The sequence below is a fragment of the Carassius auratus genome, chromosome 37 (genome assembly GCF_003368295.1).
Source record: "Carassius auratus strain Wakin chromosome 37, ASM336829v1, whole genome shotgun sequence".
In the NCBI taxonomy this organism is placed as follows: Eukaryota; Metazoa; Chordata; class Actinopteri; order Cypriniformes; family Cyprinidae; genus Carassius; species Carassius auratus.
In genome coordinates this window covers 3458743-3477960 of record NC_039279.1, presented here as the reverse complement: position 1 = coordinate 3477960, position 19218 = coordinate 3458743, and the positions used below count along the sequence as shown (strand labels likewise).

The following is a 19218-nucleotide window of genomic DNA, read 5'->3' as shown; positions in this document are numbered from 1 at the left end:
AACACACGGATATCTTTTCTACTAATGGATTTTATATCCATTAACTTTTTACTGTCTTTTCAATCATTTGTTTATCAAAAACCTTATTATTTCTGAATGTTAGCATCTGCACTCAGTATGTCCTCCAAAAATGACACCTCGAATAAAAAGTCTCACACTTGTACAGCAGCATCCATTAAAAGGAGTGACTGTTACCTCTGAATAATGCTCACAGCAACCCTGTAACCTTGGAAACTCAACACATTAACTTTATTTTTCCCCTGACAGAAGAGAGCAACTGGTCTTTCCAGCTCCTTGGTAGTTTTTGTCTATGTTTAAAAAATAAATATACAAATAAAAGTATCATAAGTTACCAGCTCAGTGCATGCAAGTATGATTCACTTAATGTATCTAACCATATAATGTTTGCAATCACATTACCTGGAGTAAAAAAAAAAAAAAAAAAAAAAAATGCTGCAAAAGCGAAATGAGTGAAGACAAGTCTCATTAAGTGTGAATCAGGATGGATGGAGTGTGGGATGAAAAAAAGCCCTCAATGACAGGACTGAATGTCTTTGAGACGCGGGAGGGAGACAGAATGAAGGAGAGGGAGATGGAGGGAGTATGAGGAGGAGCGAAGGAGAACGAGGTCAAAGAGAAAAGTAAACTCATCAATCACCACAGAGCTTTATATTCACAATCAGTAAGGTGGACTTGTCTCTGATTAAACGTATCCCTTTTTCCTCTGAAGAGCTTTTAATCAGTGTGTGTTTGCGGCTGTGTGTATGAACAGTGCCTTTGTTAGTGGTTCAATAATCACTTAATTTTCTCCAGTCTGCACTTTTCTAATCAGGTCCATTTGGACAACACTGCACACAAAAAAAAACAACAAAAAAAAGACAAATTATTATTATATAATATATATATATATATATATATATATATATATATATATATATATATATATATATATATATATATATATATATATATATATATATATATATATATATAAATTATAATTCCAGTAAGAAGGACTTGCCACACCACCCAGGAGAGAATGCAGTTTTAGAGGTGCAGAACATTTTTTCTAAAAGGTCACAAATATCAGGAACATGTATTTTAAAAAGAAAATGCATTACATTTTAATGTTAACTCTATAGATCGCATAACTCTGATTAAGGTCTCGCAAAATAAAACTTTTAAAGTCTTGGCAAATCTAAGCACATTTAGAAACTTTCCCCCCTTCCATTTGGCCTCTATTTAATGCTATTTTTGAGTTATAAAGACTTCTCCTGTGTGAATTTATATGGGAGAAATGTACCCATTATGAGGGGAACACCAGATTATCTCTGCTTTACAGAGGAAAGATTGTCACCTTTACAACTTAAAAGAATAATGCTTGTAAAATGAGACTGACTCTCTCAAACGGTGTTGAAAATATACCTACATATTTGCATTTTAGCTGAAATTGCATAAAGAAAAACTCTAAAGTTTAGCCTTGAACACATTTGCTTCCCCACCCGTGCTGCTCAAAGTGGAAACGGTTGCTTGTTTCTGCCAGGGGACCATCCATATATAACCATATGAATAAAACATCCAAACACCTTTTGTATCAGAGGATGTCAAGACCTGTAACACCGACAGAGCAGAACAGAGCAGAACAACACATCTGAGGCTAGAGGGTTTTTTGGACATATTATGTTGAAATATGCTCAAACCATTTATGTAAACCTAGTAAAAGAGCTTCATAGGCAAAAAACTAAAATACAAAACAAAACTAATACATTTGCCATCCTTCTAGCCGATTTTGATGTTAATTACTAATTAATAAGTAGTGTGTAATATTATTTGCGTATGTATACAGACAGAGCTATATGAAAATATATATATAAAGAGAAAGAACTATATCTACATGCATATGCACATATGTATGCATGCCTATAGTTACATGTATGTGCATGCGCCTACATGCATATACATTACGTCTATATACATATGTATGTAAAGTTAAGTTACTGCATGACTGGTTTACTCCATGACATCAGACCCTCCAGAATTAGAAGATCTCTCAAGACACTAATCCAGCCTAATTTTCTGGTTCCTACCAAAGAATCACAAGATTAAAAATGCAAGATTATCGAATCCGAGAAGGATTCTTGCTTGTACGGCTAAAGAGAGGATCACAGGATTCTCTGTGTCTCTGTCTCTTCTTTCTCTTGGGTAATGCATGCGGGTCACATAGGCCAAGACTGAAGATCTTCAAGGACCCTTCTGCAAAAAGACCCTGCATGACGCTAGAACTGCACTATTTCTCTTTCAAGGTCTGACAATATATAGCGCTGCACTGCCTTGAATATTCCGTCACCTGCACAAACATTATATATCATACATGTTACACATGTCTCATGATGCAGAACATGAGGAATTACAGTCTCCCAGTGCCGAGGATGATCGCTCGGGGATGAGTTACTACAGTACCTCAGTCGAGGACCTTGTAGGAACGTTTTTGTGTGAATTCCTACACATGCATGGATACTTTCCACAGTATACAGACTGAAATTGGTACCTTGATGCTGTTACTTAATTGAGAAAAAAGTGCAACTGTTTTAATTTAATTTAAATATTGTACATATATTTAATGTTTACATAATAATAATAATAATAATAATAATAATAATAATAATACATAATTAGCATTTACTTGATATTACCGTTCATGCATATTAATATTCATATTAGTCCACAAATTAACATAGCTAATGTATACATGTATATATATTACGTTGTATTTTAATAGATTAGATATATTTTCAGTATTTGTTTTATATTATATATAACATTTGAAAGCATGTTTCTGGTTATAAACTAAGAAATATAGTTAAAATCCAGATTCAAAGTCCAGATTAAATTAATTCATTATTAATTTATGATGAATTAATTTATGTGAATAACTAGTTTGTAATGCCAATTATTAACAATAATACACACGTTTATTAAAATTTTAATATAGTAATACACACACACACACACACACACACAATTAATAGACTTTTAATTAATTTAAATACAATTGTTTTAATATTTTTTTTTATTTTTTTTTATTTAGCATATATTTATGAAAGCCAGTTCCTGCCTCAGATGAAATGGTTATGAAATAGGTAAAAGCCAAAAGCCTCACTGCAAGACATAAAATCCTTATTATGAAAAATAGTCACAGTTGTGAGATATGGACTTCCATTCATATTTCATTAAAGAAAAAAATGGCATTGAAAATTGTTAAACACTGCACTGCTGCTGAAATTTTGGTACTGCAAAACTCTGAGTTGTTTACCCACGTTCATTACAGAATTGTTTCATGGACTGCTGATGAGGTGATTACTCTAATCACATTGTACTTCGACCCCTAAAGACAGCGCAAGTCTCTTGACGAAACAGCTTTTCAGGTCCCTTTGGTCCATCTTTGAGGATAAGGATGCCACCAGTAAGGCACTCAACCACATGAATGCAAGAAAATAAAGGGCAGTTGGAAGGAAGGCAGGGTCCATCATCTCAGTTTGTCCCTCACGGGAACTTTTTCTGTGCTGCTGCAAGCGTCTGCAAGTTTTAATTAAGCAGAGCTTCAGAATAAACACATCCACTCACACATCCACACAAACGAAGGGGCTGAAGGATTAATTGTCTGGAGTCTTTGCTGATATAATTAAGGGTCATTTCGCATCATGGCCATATTTTAGCAGCCCCTGTGATAGAGGCGGTAATTAAATATGAGGGAGTTAGCCGCACTAACGATCTTGGGACCTTGCCTTTTGCATGTCAAATTAAATCCCTCATAACAGCTTGCTCTTAATGGCATTTTATCGTTGAGGATTAGCATATTCTGTTGACACTGTAAACTCTGTTCAATTTTTGTAAACAGTTTGAGTACAGAACGCAGCGGTGGCCAGAGGGCTTCAGGGCATCTTAATCCAACCTGCCGGAGCCAGTGAACCAATCAGCGCTCTTCTGAAGCAGTTGTGCGGATATGCTAATAAAGGAAGACAAAAAGTAATTATTATTGCATGCAATTAGCAACCCGATAAGGCTCGGTTTTGAAGTAATGCAATTTGGAATTACTGCCATCTGTTTAATACCCATGTAGCACTCCAGTTACAATGTCAGGCCACAGGAAATGAAAGAATCTAACCGTCTGTGGCTTTAAACTTCACCCAAGCCTCACTAATACTGCCATTTTTATCAGACTGATTTGACTCGATATAAAAGCTCGGATACAAAACTCAGGTTTGCTTATACGGTTAAAACCTCACGAAGATGTAAATGTAAACCTTTTTTCATAGTCGTCTCATTCATCTGATTGTCACACGGATGCATTTTTGTAATAGATTTTCTCTTGCAGAGGCAATTTTACATTGTTGCCTTCAGGTCCTCATGGGAAGTTTATACTTATGAGCTCAGATGTTGGAATTATGCTGAGAGGTGTATTCTTATTTAGGCGAGGAGAAAAGGATGTTTCGGTACTAATTTATGCTTGATCTGTATTTTATGCTACGTATTAATCATTTAGGCACAGAGAATTATGTGAAATGTTGTCTGTCACATCATAAACCAGCTAAATTAGCAGTATTTTCTGGTATTTTTTATCGCTATTCTTCTCCAGTAATCAGGGACATTAAATCTGCTATAATCATAAAAGTTGTGAACACACTAGACCTTGAGCGCACAAAGTTTCTTCGAACACTGCAACAGTCATGATATAATGTCAAGCTGCAGAATCTTTTTGGAAACATATTCAACACATAAAAATGATCAGTAATGTAAAAACAAAACATTTCAGACTGCATACTTCCTACGAGAGCTGAGCAGCTGCCTTTAAGTTGTATATGAATTCTAACAGATATCTTTCTCCAGGAATGATAAACCTGCTCATTTCCAACATAGCATGCCCTTCCTGACCGCTCACCTCAGAAATATCATCATTCCAATATGATTTGAAGACCGCAAGTGAGAAATAATGTCTGTCGCTTTTCTCTCTTTCTCTGTCTGCACATCGGTTGCTCTTTTCCCTGCATTACCTTATGCTTGAGTAACCTGAATAATGATCAACTGCCACACATTTCCATATTTCTGAAGATAAGAGAAGTCAATCTGCACACAGACAACTTAACCAGCTTCCTGTGGCCTCATTTTGTGACACTTCAGTAAAGAGACGTAAAACACATGGACATGACCTGCTGAATCAATCTGCGCTTCAGAAAGAGAGAGAGAGAGGGAGAGAGAGAGAGATACACAAAGAGAATAAAAGGAGGACACTGAGATGGAGTAGTGCCCCCCGCTAACACTCTTACAGTATCCATTAAACAACACTTATTGAATCAATTTACAATGCCTAATGCAGTTTTTGAGTACTGGGGAGTTCAAGGACAGTGACTGTGTGTCTTTCACTGAACTGCTACTGTTATGTGAAAAGGTACTGGTGATGATGAATATAAGTTTATATCTGAAAAATGGATTCATATTATATATATATATATATATATATATATATATATATATATACTCTTTTTTTTCTGCATAAATCTGTTTATTTTGTGACAATTTTGCAGTATTTTAGTCTTCAGTAGTAAATGTTAATGCTACTGCAGTGTGAACTGAATTATTGTTTTATTGTTGTTAAAAAAAATCTAAATTCTAAATAATAATAATAATAATAATAATAATAATAATACTAATATAAATAATATAATAAATATAATATAATAAATAAATAATAATCATCTCAAATGTGCAGTATAACAGAAGTGTAAAATTTAATTTAAAATCAAATTTAAATTCATGACCAAATCATATTTGAAATATAGGCCTATTATACATAGTCTCTAAACCTTACAAAAGCTGTATAACTTGATCAACAGTAAAACTAACTAAATAAATAATAATAAATATGAATTATAGTAAGATAAAATCTACTTAATTTAAATAACAATCAATAATAATAATAATAATAATAATAATAATAATAATAATAATAAACTGTTTTCCATTTTAAAATACATGTTTTTCATTAGTTTCTTTAATGTATGATTAAGATTACATTGCAGGACAATTTCACACATTTTATTTTAAATTGTTAAAATATAATAAAATAAATAAAATAAAATGAAATAAAACTAAAAAATAATTATTCATTTCATTGACAATGATTGGGTTCTTCTTGGGTGGACAGTAAAATGGCATGTCCTGTCAGCAATCCATTTGCCACTTTCTTCATTTTTGCAAATATTTTCAACGTCTAATATTTCAAACAGCATTTTGGAAGGGAAAGTTTGTGAAAGTGACACATACATATAAAATGAATTAGTCTACAGTATATTACCTAGGTAAAGAAGTAACTCTAAAAAGTAAAGAAGTTATTTGAAGAAGAAATGTTGTCATCCTACAAAAGTAATACTTCCTTCATGCACAAGAGCTTGTCATGTGTGAAAATAAAAGAACCAAAGTAGCCTATACCATTCATTTAGTAAAATACACCCAAACGTGGTAAGTGCAAAAGTTTCCACATTGACTCCAGACTGACTTGCTAATGCTAATAGATTCATGGCCCTATTTGTGATTTGGCATGGACACAAAATTCATGTTTCACAAGATCGACAAGCCTGTGAGGCAAACACAGGAGAACCGGCATGACTCTAGCCAAAGTGATGAAGGCTGTCAAATCTCAAACACGAAACAATAAGTCAAGCTGCAGTTCTCAGCTGCTGTTTTGCTGTGCTAAGCTAACTCCATGCAAAGACTTTATCGATCAAGGCCGGCGGATATAGACAAGTGAAGGAATAAGGTCAGAGAAAGAGCAAAAGGTTACTTGCTTGATTTACAAATTTATGTTGTTCATGAGGGTCTAACATGTTTCAACATTAGACTGCTGTTGTATCCATCTTAAAAATAACACCAACAAGCCCAGTGTACCTGCTGGTCTTAAAAGCAGCCAAATTGGCCAGGCTGATATATTTGATGGTTTTAAAGGGGTTTTGGACACTTATCAGCTGGTCAGGATGGGAAACCAAAACCAACTTAATTCAGCTAAGACCACCAAACCACCTTATGATAGTTTAAATCCAAATTTGAGTTTTGATAAACCCGTTTAAAGTCCTTGCCTTCAAGGAAAACAAACCAAAGCCATGTGCGCTCCATTGTTTTTTCCAATGGCAGGCAGCAAATAATTATTCATTGGTGTAACATAACTTTTTTCTTGGATAAATTCCACCACTGATGGTAAGTAAATAGATTAATAAATTAATTAATTCACATAACCCAGGTAGAACAACTAAATTTGGCTAAGACTAATTAGTTGGTATAAATTGGTCAACCTGGTTTACCAGCATTGGCAAGCTGGTTTAGCTGTTCGGCCAAGCTGACAAATGCCAAACAATCCTCTAAAACCTACAAACGTTACCAAGCAAACCAGATTATCAAACCAGAATTGAAAATGTCATGCTTACCTTTCCTACATACTGTGCATCTGGACCAATGTGTTCCTCTAAGACAAAGAACTGGTTCCATATCCATCCACGTTTGGGCCGATGGTGGACCTCTGTTTCCCCGTCCTTAGTCTGGTTGTTGTTGCGAGTCGCATTATGGCTCCTCGAAATGATTTTGACTTGGCCGTGATGGCTCGCCTCATAACCCCTCTCCAGAAAACACAGGCACAAAAGTACAGGACACAAACAAAAGCTCGGGTTCACCTTCATGACTGCAGACAAGAGCAAAATTCCCAATATTCCAAAATGATTCCAAAAACTACACCAAAACTCCAAAAGTTCTGCAATAATCCAAGAACACAATGGTATTCCACAAATGATATATTCCAAAGGAAATAGATGGTTTCCAAACCCCCCTCCTCCACCACCACCTCCTTGTCCTCCACTGCCACCAACCAGCAGCCACGTCTACTCCTTATTCCCCCCACTTGGATTGTAGTTAGAGGGGCTTGATTTAATCAGTCATAGGACCGGAGGTCCAGAAGGCTTGGATGAGGTTCATATTTCAGTTTTTCGTCTTGGAAAGGCAGCAGAAATGCATTGACATCATGCACTCTAAGAGCACTCAAGTAAGAACGCTGAGGCGTTCAAGCCCAGATGCAACAAACATGTAAGACAACTGCAGCGGCCATGTTGAACCTCCTGTGAAAAGATAAGATGGAAAAACAATTTTACATTTTTCATATGGTTTCAAAATACCACAAGAAAGGAGACATCTCAAAAGAAATTTAATTATGAGTATGGCATCATTGCTTAATGTCCCTTTTTTTAAGTTCAAGCCAACAAATTTGCTCTGGTTTATTTTGCTAATACATGTTTCCATACTTACTGTACACCAGTGCATGTTTTTTTTTTTCCAAGAGAAAGTGCTTGTTCTGAAATGAATTAGCCTTGACAATGTTAACCAATACCCAATTATTTTAGACAGTTTTTGCAATCACTGTGGCTTCTGTGGTGTGGGACAACCACTTTTTACCTTTTTTGTCATATTTTCTCTCACTGTAAAATATGTTACACCACACAAGTAAAATGGCAATTCACCCAAAAAGATCATTTACTCTCAGCATCCACGATCACTGAATGGAAAAGAGTAGATTAGACATTCTTTCATGCCATTTCATCTTTTATGAAAGTCGAACCAACATGAGGTTGAATAAATGAAGACAGATTTTTCATTATTGGTTGAACTATATTAGAAGAAGAAATTTATGAAATTTCCTTACAGAGAACCAAAACAACAGATGCTTGGCACAGTAAGTCAGTAACTAATTAGCTCCTGGTTATAATCAATATTTCACTGTTTAACAAGACCTGCCATAATGTAATACCTTTGGATTCAGTCATCTGCAGTGACTGCGGTGGAGACCGAACACTTTCACAATGCAATCTAATATAGTTATTCATCCTAAATTAGACAAGTTAATATGCAAATGTAAAAGCATATCTAATGCTTAATTACTATCTCTATCTCTCATATTTTGAGTGTTCTTGGTGATATAGACGATTGTTAAACTCCAAAAAGCATACGACTCTTTAGCCAATGCTTTGGTTAGAAAAACAACAGCAAAAAACAAAACGCAAACATTTATTCATGAAATGTGAAAGATCATAGTGTGGAGTTGCGAGGGGCATATTTAGTTTAATGAATGCAGAAATGCTAATCCCTTTCTATGCACCAACAGCACTCTCATCAAGGTTTAAAAAGGTCAGAAATGTTATAAAACACAATTAAACGTGAGAAGTCTAAAGGATTCTGCATGCTGTCAATTACCGCAGCAAGCAGATACGACTAAATATGTCTATGGTTACATATAGCTAATGATATTATCACCTGCAAATTACAGTTTATGCTGCATCAGAGAATGTTGCTTTCAGTGGGAATACTGTTTTTCAAAGAAACTCAAGGGGTTGCAAAAGCAAATGTACTTCATGCAAACAAAAAAACTTATGAAATTATAATAGCAGCAATGCAATACAAGGGATGTGTCCCCTCCTTACATTTTTAATAATTCTTATACTCGATCACTGCATATATGTCCATATATGAATAAATCTAGACTTAAATTCAAAGAGACAGGATAGTCTCTGCATAGGGTGATATTTCATATCCAGAATGAGGCGATGTGAACATCACAGAGCGCTCAACACTCTAATTCAGTGTATGTTTCATTCATACTTGATGCACAGTAAATCCAAGATAGACTAATAAAAGTAATAACTTATGATGTGCAGGAAATACCTTATGCGGACAAAATAATCCAACAATCGCTGTTTAAGATGAATAAAAAGCTGAATAAAAATCTGTAATGTTTGGACTGATGAAACGTGAAGACATTACACACATGACTGAGACAATATATTGTTTATGTGTGTTTTTTCAAGTCATCTGCAGGTAATAAAGAAATTATATGAATAATGCAGTGCTAATTGACATTGCATGTATTACAATATAAAAACTATCCTGCCTTATTTTGTATAGAAAATGGGGAAAAAAAGTTACTGTGCAGTAGTATATAAGCAAATCGTAAAATTCATTGAAAATATAAGAAAAATATTACAGACAAGAAAAAAAATAAATATATATATATATATATATATATATATATACATAATTACCCTTCACTTGTAAAATGAAAACTACACCCCGGATTCTAAAAAGACATATTCTGTACACTGTAAATAAAATAGAAATAAAATAGTAATATATAGTGATATAATATATACATATATATTAAACTGTAACTACAAGATTATTGGGGTATATTTTACAAGGGTATACTATTTCTAATTAAAAATTTCCGGATTACTTGCTATTTCCTTGTAATTACCTGCAAAATTTCCTAACAAATTTATGAGGAAAACAATGGATAAAACAATTTTTCATTGTACATGCATTCATTTAAATTCTTATTGAATATGCTACACAATAAATAATTTTTAAGCACAAATTTAAGGTGCTTGCATTCAACAGTTTATAAGGCAGCTAATTTCAGGATGACAGAAACATCCAACAAATAACTAACCACCGTCACTTGTTCATGCACGAGACTCTAGAACTCACCGAAAGCCACCAGCACGTGCAAGCTTCCGATTCTAATACTGTCATGGGTGTCAAATCCTTTAAAGTGTAAACAGTTGAAATCCCCTTAAAAATGTACATGGATTTAAAATATGTTCTGGATTCTTGGATAATCCTCATGTTTGAGCAAGCGCTTCACTCAGGAAATAATGCAGCTCGCATTTAGTCACTGGCATAACCTATAAAAAGAGCCTGCTGTTAATCAAGACTTCCATCAGGAAGGGAGACAAATTCAAACATACAGTTTTATATAAATGTATTGTGGTAACAAATAACACAAGTGCATCCTGATCTGTTGGGATTGACTCCCTTCAAGAACCCAAGGGCGTCAGCATTTTCTGCGAAAAACTAATCCTGTGTCTTTGAGCTGTCAAAAGGGTTAAAAATAAATCAATGAGCTGTATAGCAACACTTCAACAAAACAAGTCCACAAACATGCATAGCATTGCATGCCACTATAAACAGACAATGCAGTGGTTCTCAAAGTGTGCTGTTATTACAGGAGACTCACATAAAACTCAAAATGTGTTTTTTTTTTTCTTTCTTTTTTTTCGATCTGGCCTTACACAAAGCTATCATATGGCTTTAGAAGACTTTGAAGAAAGCACACAAGTAGCACTGGACTGTGTTTATTGCACGTTTATGTTCTTGTTGAAAAATACTTGTCTCAGCGGTCAATAGCTATCTATCTCCTTTTGTGCTCCATGAACTATTTGTTCAATGTAGCTCCAGCAAAGCAGTATTTAAAACGTTTTTTTTTTTTTTTTTTTAAGCAATTTTTGATGAGTGCAAAAAGTGAATATAAAGTTATATCCATCCATCCATAAGTAAAATTAGTTTTAAAATGGTTGCTTTGCTTATTTTTCCATCTTTCCCCATTCAAGCAGAAGATGTACTGTATGCCGATTACCTACTGTACATAAAAAAGTGTCCCAGAGATGCCCAGTTGTCCCTGGGTGAACCGATGGGTTTTACCCTCGGCGCTGCTGTTCTCTGAGGTGATGCAGTGGGGTATTGTGGACCGGATTTGACAAGGTATGTTTCACATTTAAACCTCTTTAGTGTGTGTGTGTGTGTGTGTGTCGGCACCTCCAGAGTTGCTCTTCAATCAGAGCGCTAATGTAATGATTGTATTGCTGATTATAATTAAAACACCCTTTCAATCCCCCACTCCTCCGCCCTCTTTTCTTTTCCTCTCTGTCCACTGGTTACGGTTCACAGCTGTATTTAATCAATGGCAGCTGGTCTCCAGTAGTGAGGCATTCAAACAGCAGTGGGGACTTTCTACTGTCCGACCTGAGATCAGCAGGATATGCATTTCATGTCATAATGGTTAAGATTACAACATCAGTACTGGGTTCTGCTCCCAAATCTGTATTTATAGCAGCAAACTGGAATATCACTAGTAGAACATGATGTTTGAAACCGTTTATCAACAGTTTTTCACTGATATACACTTATATACTTCAGTAAGTTTGTTATTGAATTATTATTATTTATTTTTTTTATGTATTAATGGTTTCATTATGCAAGGATACATTAAATTCAAATAAGACAATATTACAAAATATTCCTATATCAAATAGACACTGTTCTTTTGAACGTTCTCTTCATTATAGAACAGCACAAGTGTTATTTAGGAAACCTGTCCGAATTGTGCTTAAGACAATAAAAATATGTGTGTGAACATTTACAAAGAGGAGGAAGACTGATAAGAAAAAGTAAGACAAAAAACTACCGAGAGTCGATGACATTAAAACAGAGAAATGAGACGGCGAGGAGGAGAATGAGGCCTTGTGTTGCCTGGAGATAGTATTTTCATGACCTGCTGTGATTTCTCAGTCTGGACCCTCTGCTGATATCAAACTACAGAAGGAGAGAGGAGGGTATGGAGGGTCAAACTACCCACGGCAGAAGAGAGAAAGACTAATGATAACCGCTGCTAGAACACATTGTCAGGCAGATGGAAGAGTAATCGCTCTAACAGTGAAGCAGACCAATTACTATGGCATAGATTAAACGTTATTTTTTTAAAGAAAATCACACTATATACTTATTTGAATAACATTCATTATTCGATCTAAGTGGTGGGTCTCCAAAGAATAGCACCGAATCACAAATTATTATCTGTCAGTAAAATTGAATAAATAAAACAAATACAAAATATAAAGAAGGAAAGTCTGCAAAAATGTAAGGAAAAATATAAGTATGACAAATATAAAAATGTAATATTACTTTTAATAATATATAATTTATGAAGTTTATATTATAAATATAATATATAAATATAAACAAAACATAACGACTGTGCTTTTAACAAGAACAGCTTGAAATGTGCAGCATTTAACCTTAATATTCAACCCCCCTCCCAAAAAAAGGCCAAATAAATAAAATAAACTAAGTTGCATAACAAATATATTGTTGTAGTATAATTATTTAATGTCAGTAATAATAATAATAATAATAATAATAATAATAATAATAATAATGTAAAGTGCTAAAAAATATATGTAATATTACTTAAGGTTATAGTAATACTTTGACATTAATTGAATATTTAAGTATTATTATAATTATTATTATTATTGATGTTGTTTTCATTCTTATAAAACATGCAATATCATACCATAATCTTTTAAATAATATTAAATTCAATATTTTTTATAATATTAAATAAATCATGGTCAGTTTTTGCACACTTAACACAATATTTTCACTTCTAAACATTTCAGTTATAAGTTTGGCATCAAATCAAAAAAGTCCAGCTATGGGATACATTTTAAAAACTGTCCTTACATTTATATTGCATGTTTTATCTTAATTTATCCAAACATGCACAAATATATTTGCTGTACATATGAATACCTGGGAATGTTAATGTGATCACAGAGCCAATAGCAGTGTGAGTGTGTGAAGAACCCCAATATTTATGAGATGTTTGAACACAAATAATCTTAGAAAATATATATTTTACAGCAAATGAACAGCTTTAAAGCAACAGACCTGGAAGATGCTTTTGGGGAGGTGAGAGATAATAACAGGTTTGCTTTCTGTGCGTTTATGTGTTTTTGTGAATGCTCAAATAATGTATGTACACTGACTGCCAAACTCTCCCAGCCTACAGTGTGAAATATACAGAAAAAATCAGAAAGATCAGACACTTACCAATGAAAGCACTTACACACACACACACACACACACAAACACATTCAGAGAGAGGCTGAAATTATACTCATACAACCAGAATTACATTGTGAACAAATCTCTCTAACAGCTCATGAATATTCATTCAGTGGTGCGAGCCAATTTCCACTATCTTTTGGCAGCTGAAGGTGAGAAGGCCACTCATACATTGTGTTTTCCGGTTGCCTGCGTTGAAATGTCAGAAATAAATCACACAGCACCTGCAGGAAATGACAGTTTTGATTTCCAAAGGAGGTTAAAATTGAGAAGAGATCTTGCTTCCGATTATTCATGATGCCATGCAGCAGCGGGCAGTTTGCTTTCTGTCTTTGGACTTGAGCCCTGCAGTGTCTCAAAGAGATGCCTGGCTGATGAGTAGTCAAGAGATTTCGACGATCACAAACGAGATCTTTAGTGGACTTCTTTTTTTTTTTTTTTTTTGAGAGAGAGAGAGAGCATTTGCTTTAAGCTACTGTTTGCCTATTTATTTATTTATTTATTTTTTGGGGGCAGACCAGAGTAATCTAAATAAAATAAGGTACAAATATTTCGCTTGTATTTCTTTGGTTCATTGTAATTATTTGGTCAAAAATGCAGCTCTACCTCTGCCATGCTAATCTAAATTCTGTGTGTTTCTCAGGACACACCACAGTCTCCGTAGTGTTGTAATACGTCATATTCACTTTGCAGCTGTGGTGATGAGTGAACACTATTGAGAAACATTTTATATATATATATATATATATATATATATATATATATATATATATATATATATATATATATATATATATATATATATATATATATATATATATATATATATATATATATATGTTATACATTATTGGTCACTTTCCAAAAAATTTAAGTATAGCGCATCTACTAATAATTATATATAAATAATTATTTTTTAACAATGCAAACATTTTTGGAATTATGCATCACAATACAAATGTCAACTTGTATCCGATGCACGTTCTTTTTTAATTGATGCATCGCATAATTAACTTCAAACAACCAGTTTTACCATGATGCCAAACACCTACTGTAAATATTACGAAAAACATGGTAGTACTATATTACTTGTTTTGTCAGTAAAGTATAAAACTGTTTAAATTAGTCAAGATAGCAAAAATCAAAAGACATTTTTAGTATAAAGATTGCTCATTCTTCACATAACTTAGAGTTATATTACCCAAATTACTTGTATAGCTCTATCCTCTTACCGTATGCCAACCATTTGTTTCTCATCTGGGTCTATTTTTACTTCTCCACAGAAATGAGATCAAGTTGACCCCTCATCGAAACAACTGAGAGCTAAAGTGCAGTTTGGTGAATTCACCCAACAGTCTTTCTTCGAGCATCTAAGCATATTGCTTGTCCCCATTTCATTCACTGTTTTTCTCTTCTCACTGTTGGATCACAGATCCAGAGCAAAGTGACAGCTCTCTTGTTCTGCTCTTCTGACGTGTCTGCAGCCATCTTAGAGGACAACCCGGAGCCATGAAAGCCAGTGTAAGTGACAATCTCTGCACGGCTTTGGTGGCCTAAATCACTCCTGCATCCCATATGCCCCACGTTTGATGAAGAGATGGAGAGGGAGGGGAAGGAGCGAGAGGAAAGGAAGGAGGGAGGGAAAGAGAGAAGGGATTCTCCTGTCTTTCTCATCACAGAAGGAGGACACTGCCTCTGAGACAGTATCCATCTGCTACACTCTGCAGAGAGCCATTTTCACTCTGACATTCTATTTACCTTTAAAAACCCTCTTCATCTCTCTCTGTTTCTCTCTCTCTCTCCCCGTCTTATTCCCCTGCTGCATTGCAGCACACTTTGAGTTATGGTTTTACTGATATCATGTAGCAACAAAAAGCTCTTTACTGTGCAGCGCTGCCCAGCACAAGTCCTACAGTACGTAGGGAAGGGCGACACCTCTACTACTTACACAGTACTACTGAGCAGAATATGGTTTCGGTGCAAATATTTATCAAGAAGCTCTCATAATGCAGGGCTTCTCTGCATTATTTTCATATCAGGAGGATCAAGAAACATTGAGAAAATACTGAGTGGGTTTTTGACACAAGTAAAGATGAGGAAAAGCTTTGCATTTTATTGAATCCAGTATAGTATAGAGAATAGAACTCGATGGTGTGCAAACACATGTTTGTCCATAGATTAAACATGCCTCATCCATTCACAACTATGAGACATAATAAATGCAACATTGCAGCTTTCACTATGGCACCTGTTTTAACTTCTTTCACTTTTAAACACATATTCCCCCTTTCACATAACATCTCTCATATTACTTATGATATTTGACTCTGCTTACTTCTTGTTCTCAGATCTGTGAGACTGATTTAGCTGTGTTTTAATACAGGCAGTGAGCTCCCTGCTGGCTTCTGAGGTCTTTAGCTGCATTTTGGTTTCTAGGAAACAGAACAGCATCATCAGAGTGGTCCCTCTACATGCATACATTCACACAAAATAAAAGATGAGATGCAGTGTATCAAGTGTGTGTATGCAGTGTAATGGAAGAGGGGTCTTATATTATATTTATTTTGCATTAATGACCAAATAACCATACATTATCCCAATTATTGTATGGCTACCTAGAAAATAAATACATTTCAGAAAATTACATATTGATTTAAATCAAAATGATTACACATACTGTAGTATACATGAAAAAATAAATAAATAAAAGGAATTACACACCTTAGTAGTCATTATATAAATAATATAATGATATATTATTGATTCATTGAAAAGAAATTTAGAGACCACTTGAAAATTACGATTTTTAGTTACGTTTTAGAGTAAAATGTAATTTATGTTTTATTCTGTAAACTACCGATGACATGTCTTCCAATTTTAAAATAAAATATAAATATATATATATAGCTGAGCCTAGTCTCATGTTTTATTTTATTTTTTTAAAAAAGCAAAAAAAAAGAGAAGGGAGTGCACAAAGGCAAAAGCTGAAAGGAATCTCTGGGGGTGCATGCAGAGGTTTAAAAATATGATTAAATCATGATGTCTTTTAACCACGGTTTAAAATACAGATTATTCAAATTAAGAACAAACAGAAACAAACATATTCAAGCAAGCCCTGAAGCTCTTGATTTAGCTCTATTTATAGGATTCCCCATTTTAAATAAACATGCCATGCCTTTTTATAGACAATGGATCTTTTCAAAATCAACATTAATGCACACAAAAATGTTTGCCTGTGTGACCCATTAGTGCCTGTTTCGTCTCTGGAGAACCTCGGAGGGGCACCAGTGCTACTGGCAATGGAAACAATCTCTCGTTTTCAGTACAAAGAGCTCCCAGGTGCCCATAGGTGATGACTTTCTGTAAAGAACTGTCCCTGATTTTCTGCTACATGCCAGAAATAATGTATATATAGCCCATAAAGCTGTTCAATTTGTTATGCTTCTGCCCTTTGGAAATCGTAATGATTCACGCAGGTTTAGATGGACACTGCGAGGTCGGACAGGAGAGTCAAATGGCCACAAACAGGAACAATAATATTGATTATGACAACCAATCCAATAACCCCTAACGTTACATCCTGACAAGAGATAATGTGTGATCAATGGCTCTCAATGCCGCTCCGGGTTATGAAACGGATCTGATGATCTTTATGATCTTCGCACACATATGCTGTCTACGGAGTTGGTGGATTCTCAAAAATAATGGTTTCGAAAAGTGTTTTATGACCATTTGCAGAGGATTTAGTTTTTTTCTTTGTTCCTCAAAGCAATATAATGATATTTGAAAAACTAGAAATAACAATACAAAATATAAAAAAAATAATAATTTTCAGTTTCAGTGACACAACTGAAATTAATTTTATTTTATTTTTTTTTTTGGAACTTGTATCTACTGTACATGTCAAATTACCTCTTACAGTAATAATTTCTCAGTCACAAAAGGCTGTATAAATGTGTTTCATAAATCAAAAAGTTACCCAAATTAATTCTTAGCAATGCATATTCCTAATCAAAATTTAAGTTTTTATATATTTACAGTAGGAAATTTACAAAATACCTTCATGGATGATTTTTTTAAAATAAAAATAAAAATCTATACATTAGGCCTATACAATGTTTTTTTGGCTATTGCTAAAAATATACCTCAGCGACCTAAGACTGGTTTTGTGGTCCAGGGTCACATAAATATAAAACCCAATTAAACCACACCTTTGAAAAGCCAGTAAGTGGATACTTTTACATGGCCAAACCACAGTGAGTGCTGCACGAAACCGTCTGACTGACGAGAACAGATCGATTTGGACACAGACGGATAAGTGAAAAAAGCAGTGTTTATGGGTCGTGCTTCTCTCTAATTCAGTCCACCCTACCTAGGGGTCACTCTGTCTGGTTTAAGATGGATAGCACAGACTTAACCTAACCATTGGGGAACATACTTTGAAACTACTTTAATGAACAAGTTAATCTACAGCTACTCTTTTTAAACAAATTTTAACCGCATGGTAGTCTTGTGTGTTACTTACTATTATATTTCAACAAGATCATTTTACTTGAAGCAACACTGCTTAATATATTGCATTACATGAACTGAACTGTATTTTGTTTTACTGAAGCTGCAGATTTATTATTTAAAACAAATAAAATCTGACACAACACAAAACACATTCTTTTTAACAAATCTTTAGACCTTATGGGCAGTTGCTGCTTAAATTCATCTTGTTTCAAGGAGTTTTTGATATTTGAATTGGAAAATACTACTACAATGATTACGAAATTGATTTTTTTAAGCTTACAATGCAAGAAAATCTGAAATAAAATCTGAAAAACGCTTATACAGTACAACTTAATTAGTACCGTAAAGTGAAAAACAGCAGTATTTACTAAAGCTGCTTAAATAAAATCATATTAATCTAACTGATTAAATAAATTGAAAAAGAAAACTTATTTTAAAACAAAGTGCATCATGGCTTCCACAAAAATATGAAGCAGTTTAAACTGTAAGAAATGTTTTAACTATAAGATTATTCTTATAATTATTATTTATTGGTTTAATTATTTCTTGAGCATCAAATCAGCATATTAGATTGATTTCTGAAGGATCATGCAACATTGAAGACTGGAGTAATTCAGAAAATTCAGCTTTGCCTCACAGAGATAAATTACATTTTAAAACATTATGCAAAACTAATGTTCTTTTTAACTGTAATAATATTATTTTTCAATATAACCGTTTTTACTGTATTTTTGACCAAATAAATGCAGCCTTGATCATAAGAGAAATCTTACAGATCCCAAACTAATATATAGCCTATATAAAATAAAAGATAAAAGACTTGTTCTCTCCACATATGACACAGCGTTTAATAAGAAAAAAATAAATAAACACTATACCCTTGCTATAGGCTACATGTTGGCTACAATATCTGTAGTGTATGTGAGCATT

General features: G+C 34.0%; 1 protein-coding gene across 4 annotated transcripts in view; it reads right to left on the bottom strand.

The window, feature by feature from the left end:
• Positions 1–19218, bottom strand: part of LOC113055913 (cadherin-18) — a 130929-nt gene that overhangs the window by 61214 nt on the left and 50497 nt on the right. For 3 of the 4 annotated variants that reach the window (XM_026222295.1, XM_026222297.1, XM_026222294.1), the window contains one exon: positions 7476–8156. In XM_026222295.1, the coding sequence (XP_026078080.1) occupies positions 7476–7724 (249 nt within the window). In that variant the 5' untranslated portion in view covers positions 7725–8156. Of the gene's footprint in view, positions 1–7475; positions 8157–19218 lie in introns of those variants that run through there. The other variant, XM_026222296.1, reaches the window with a different exon arrangement.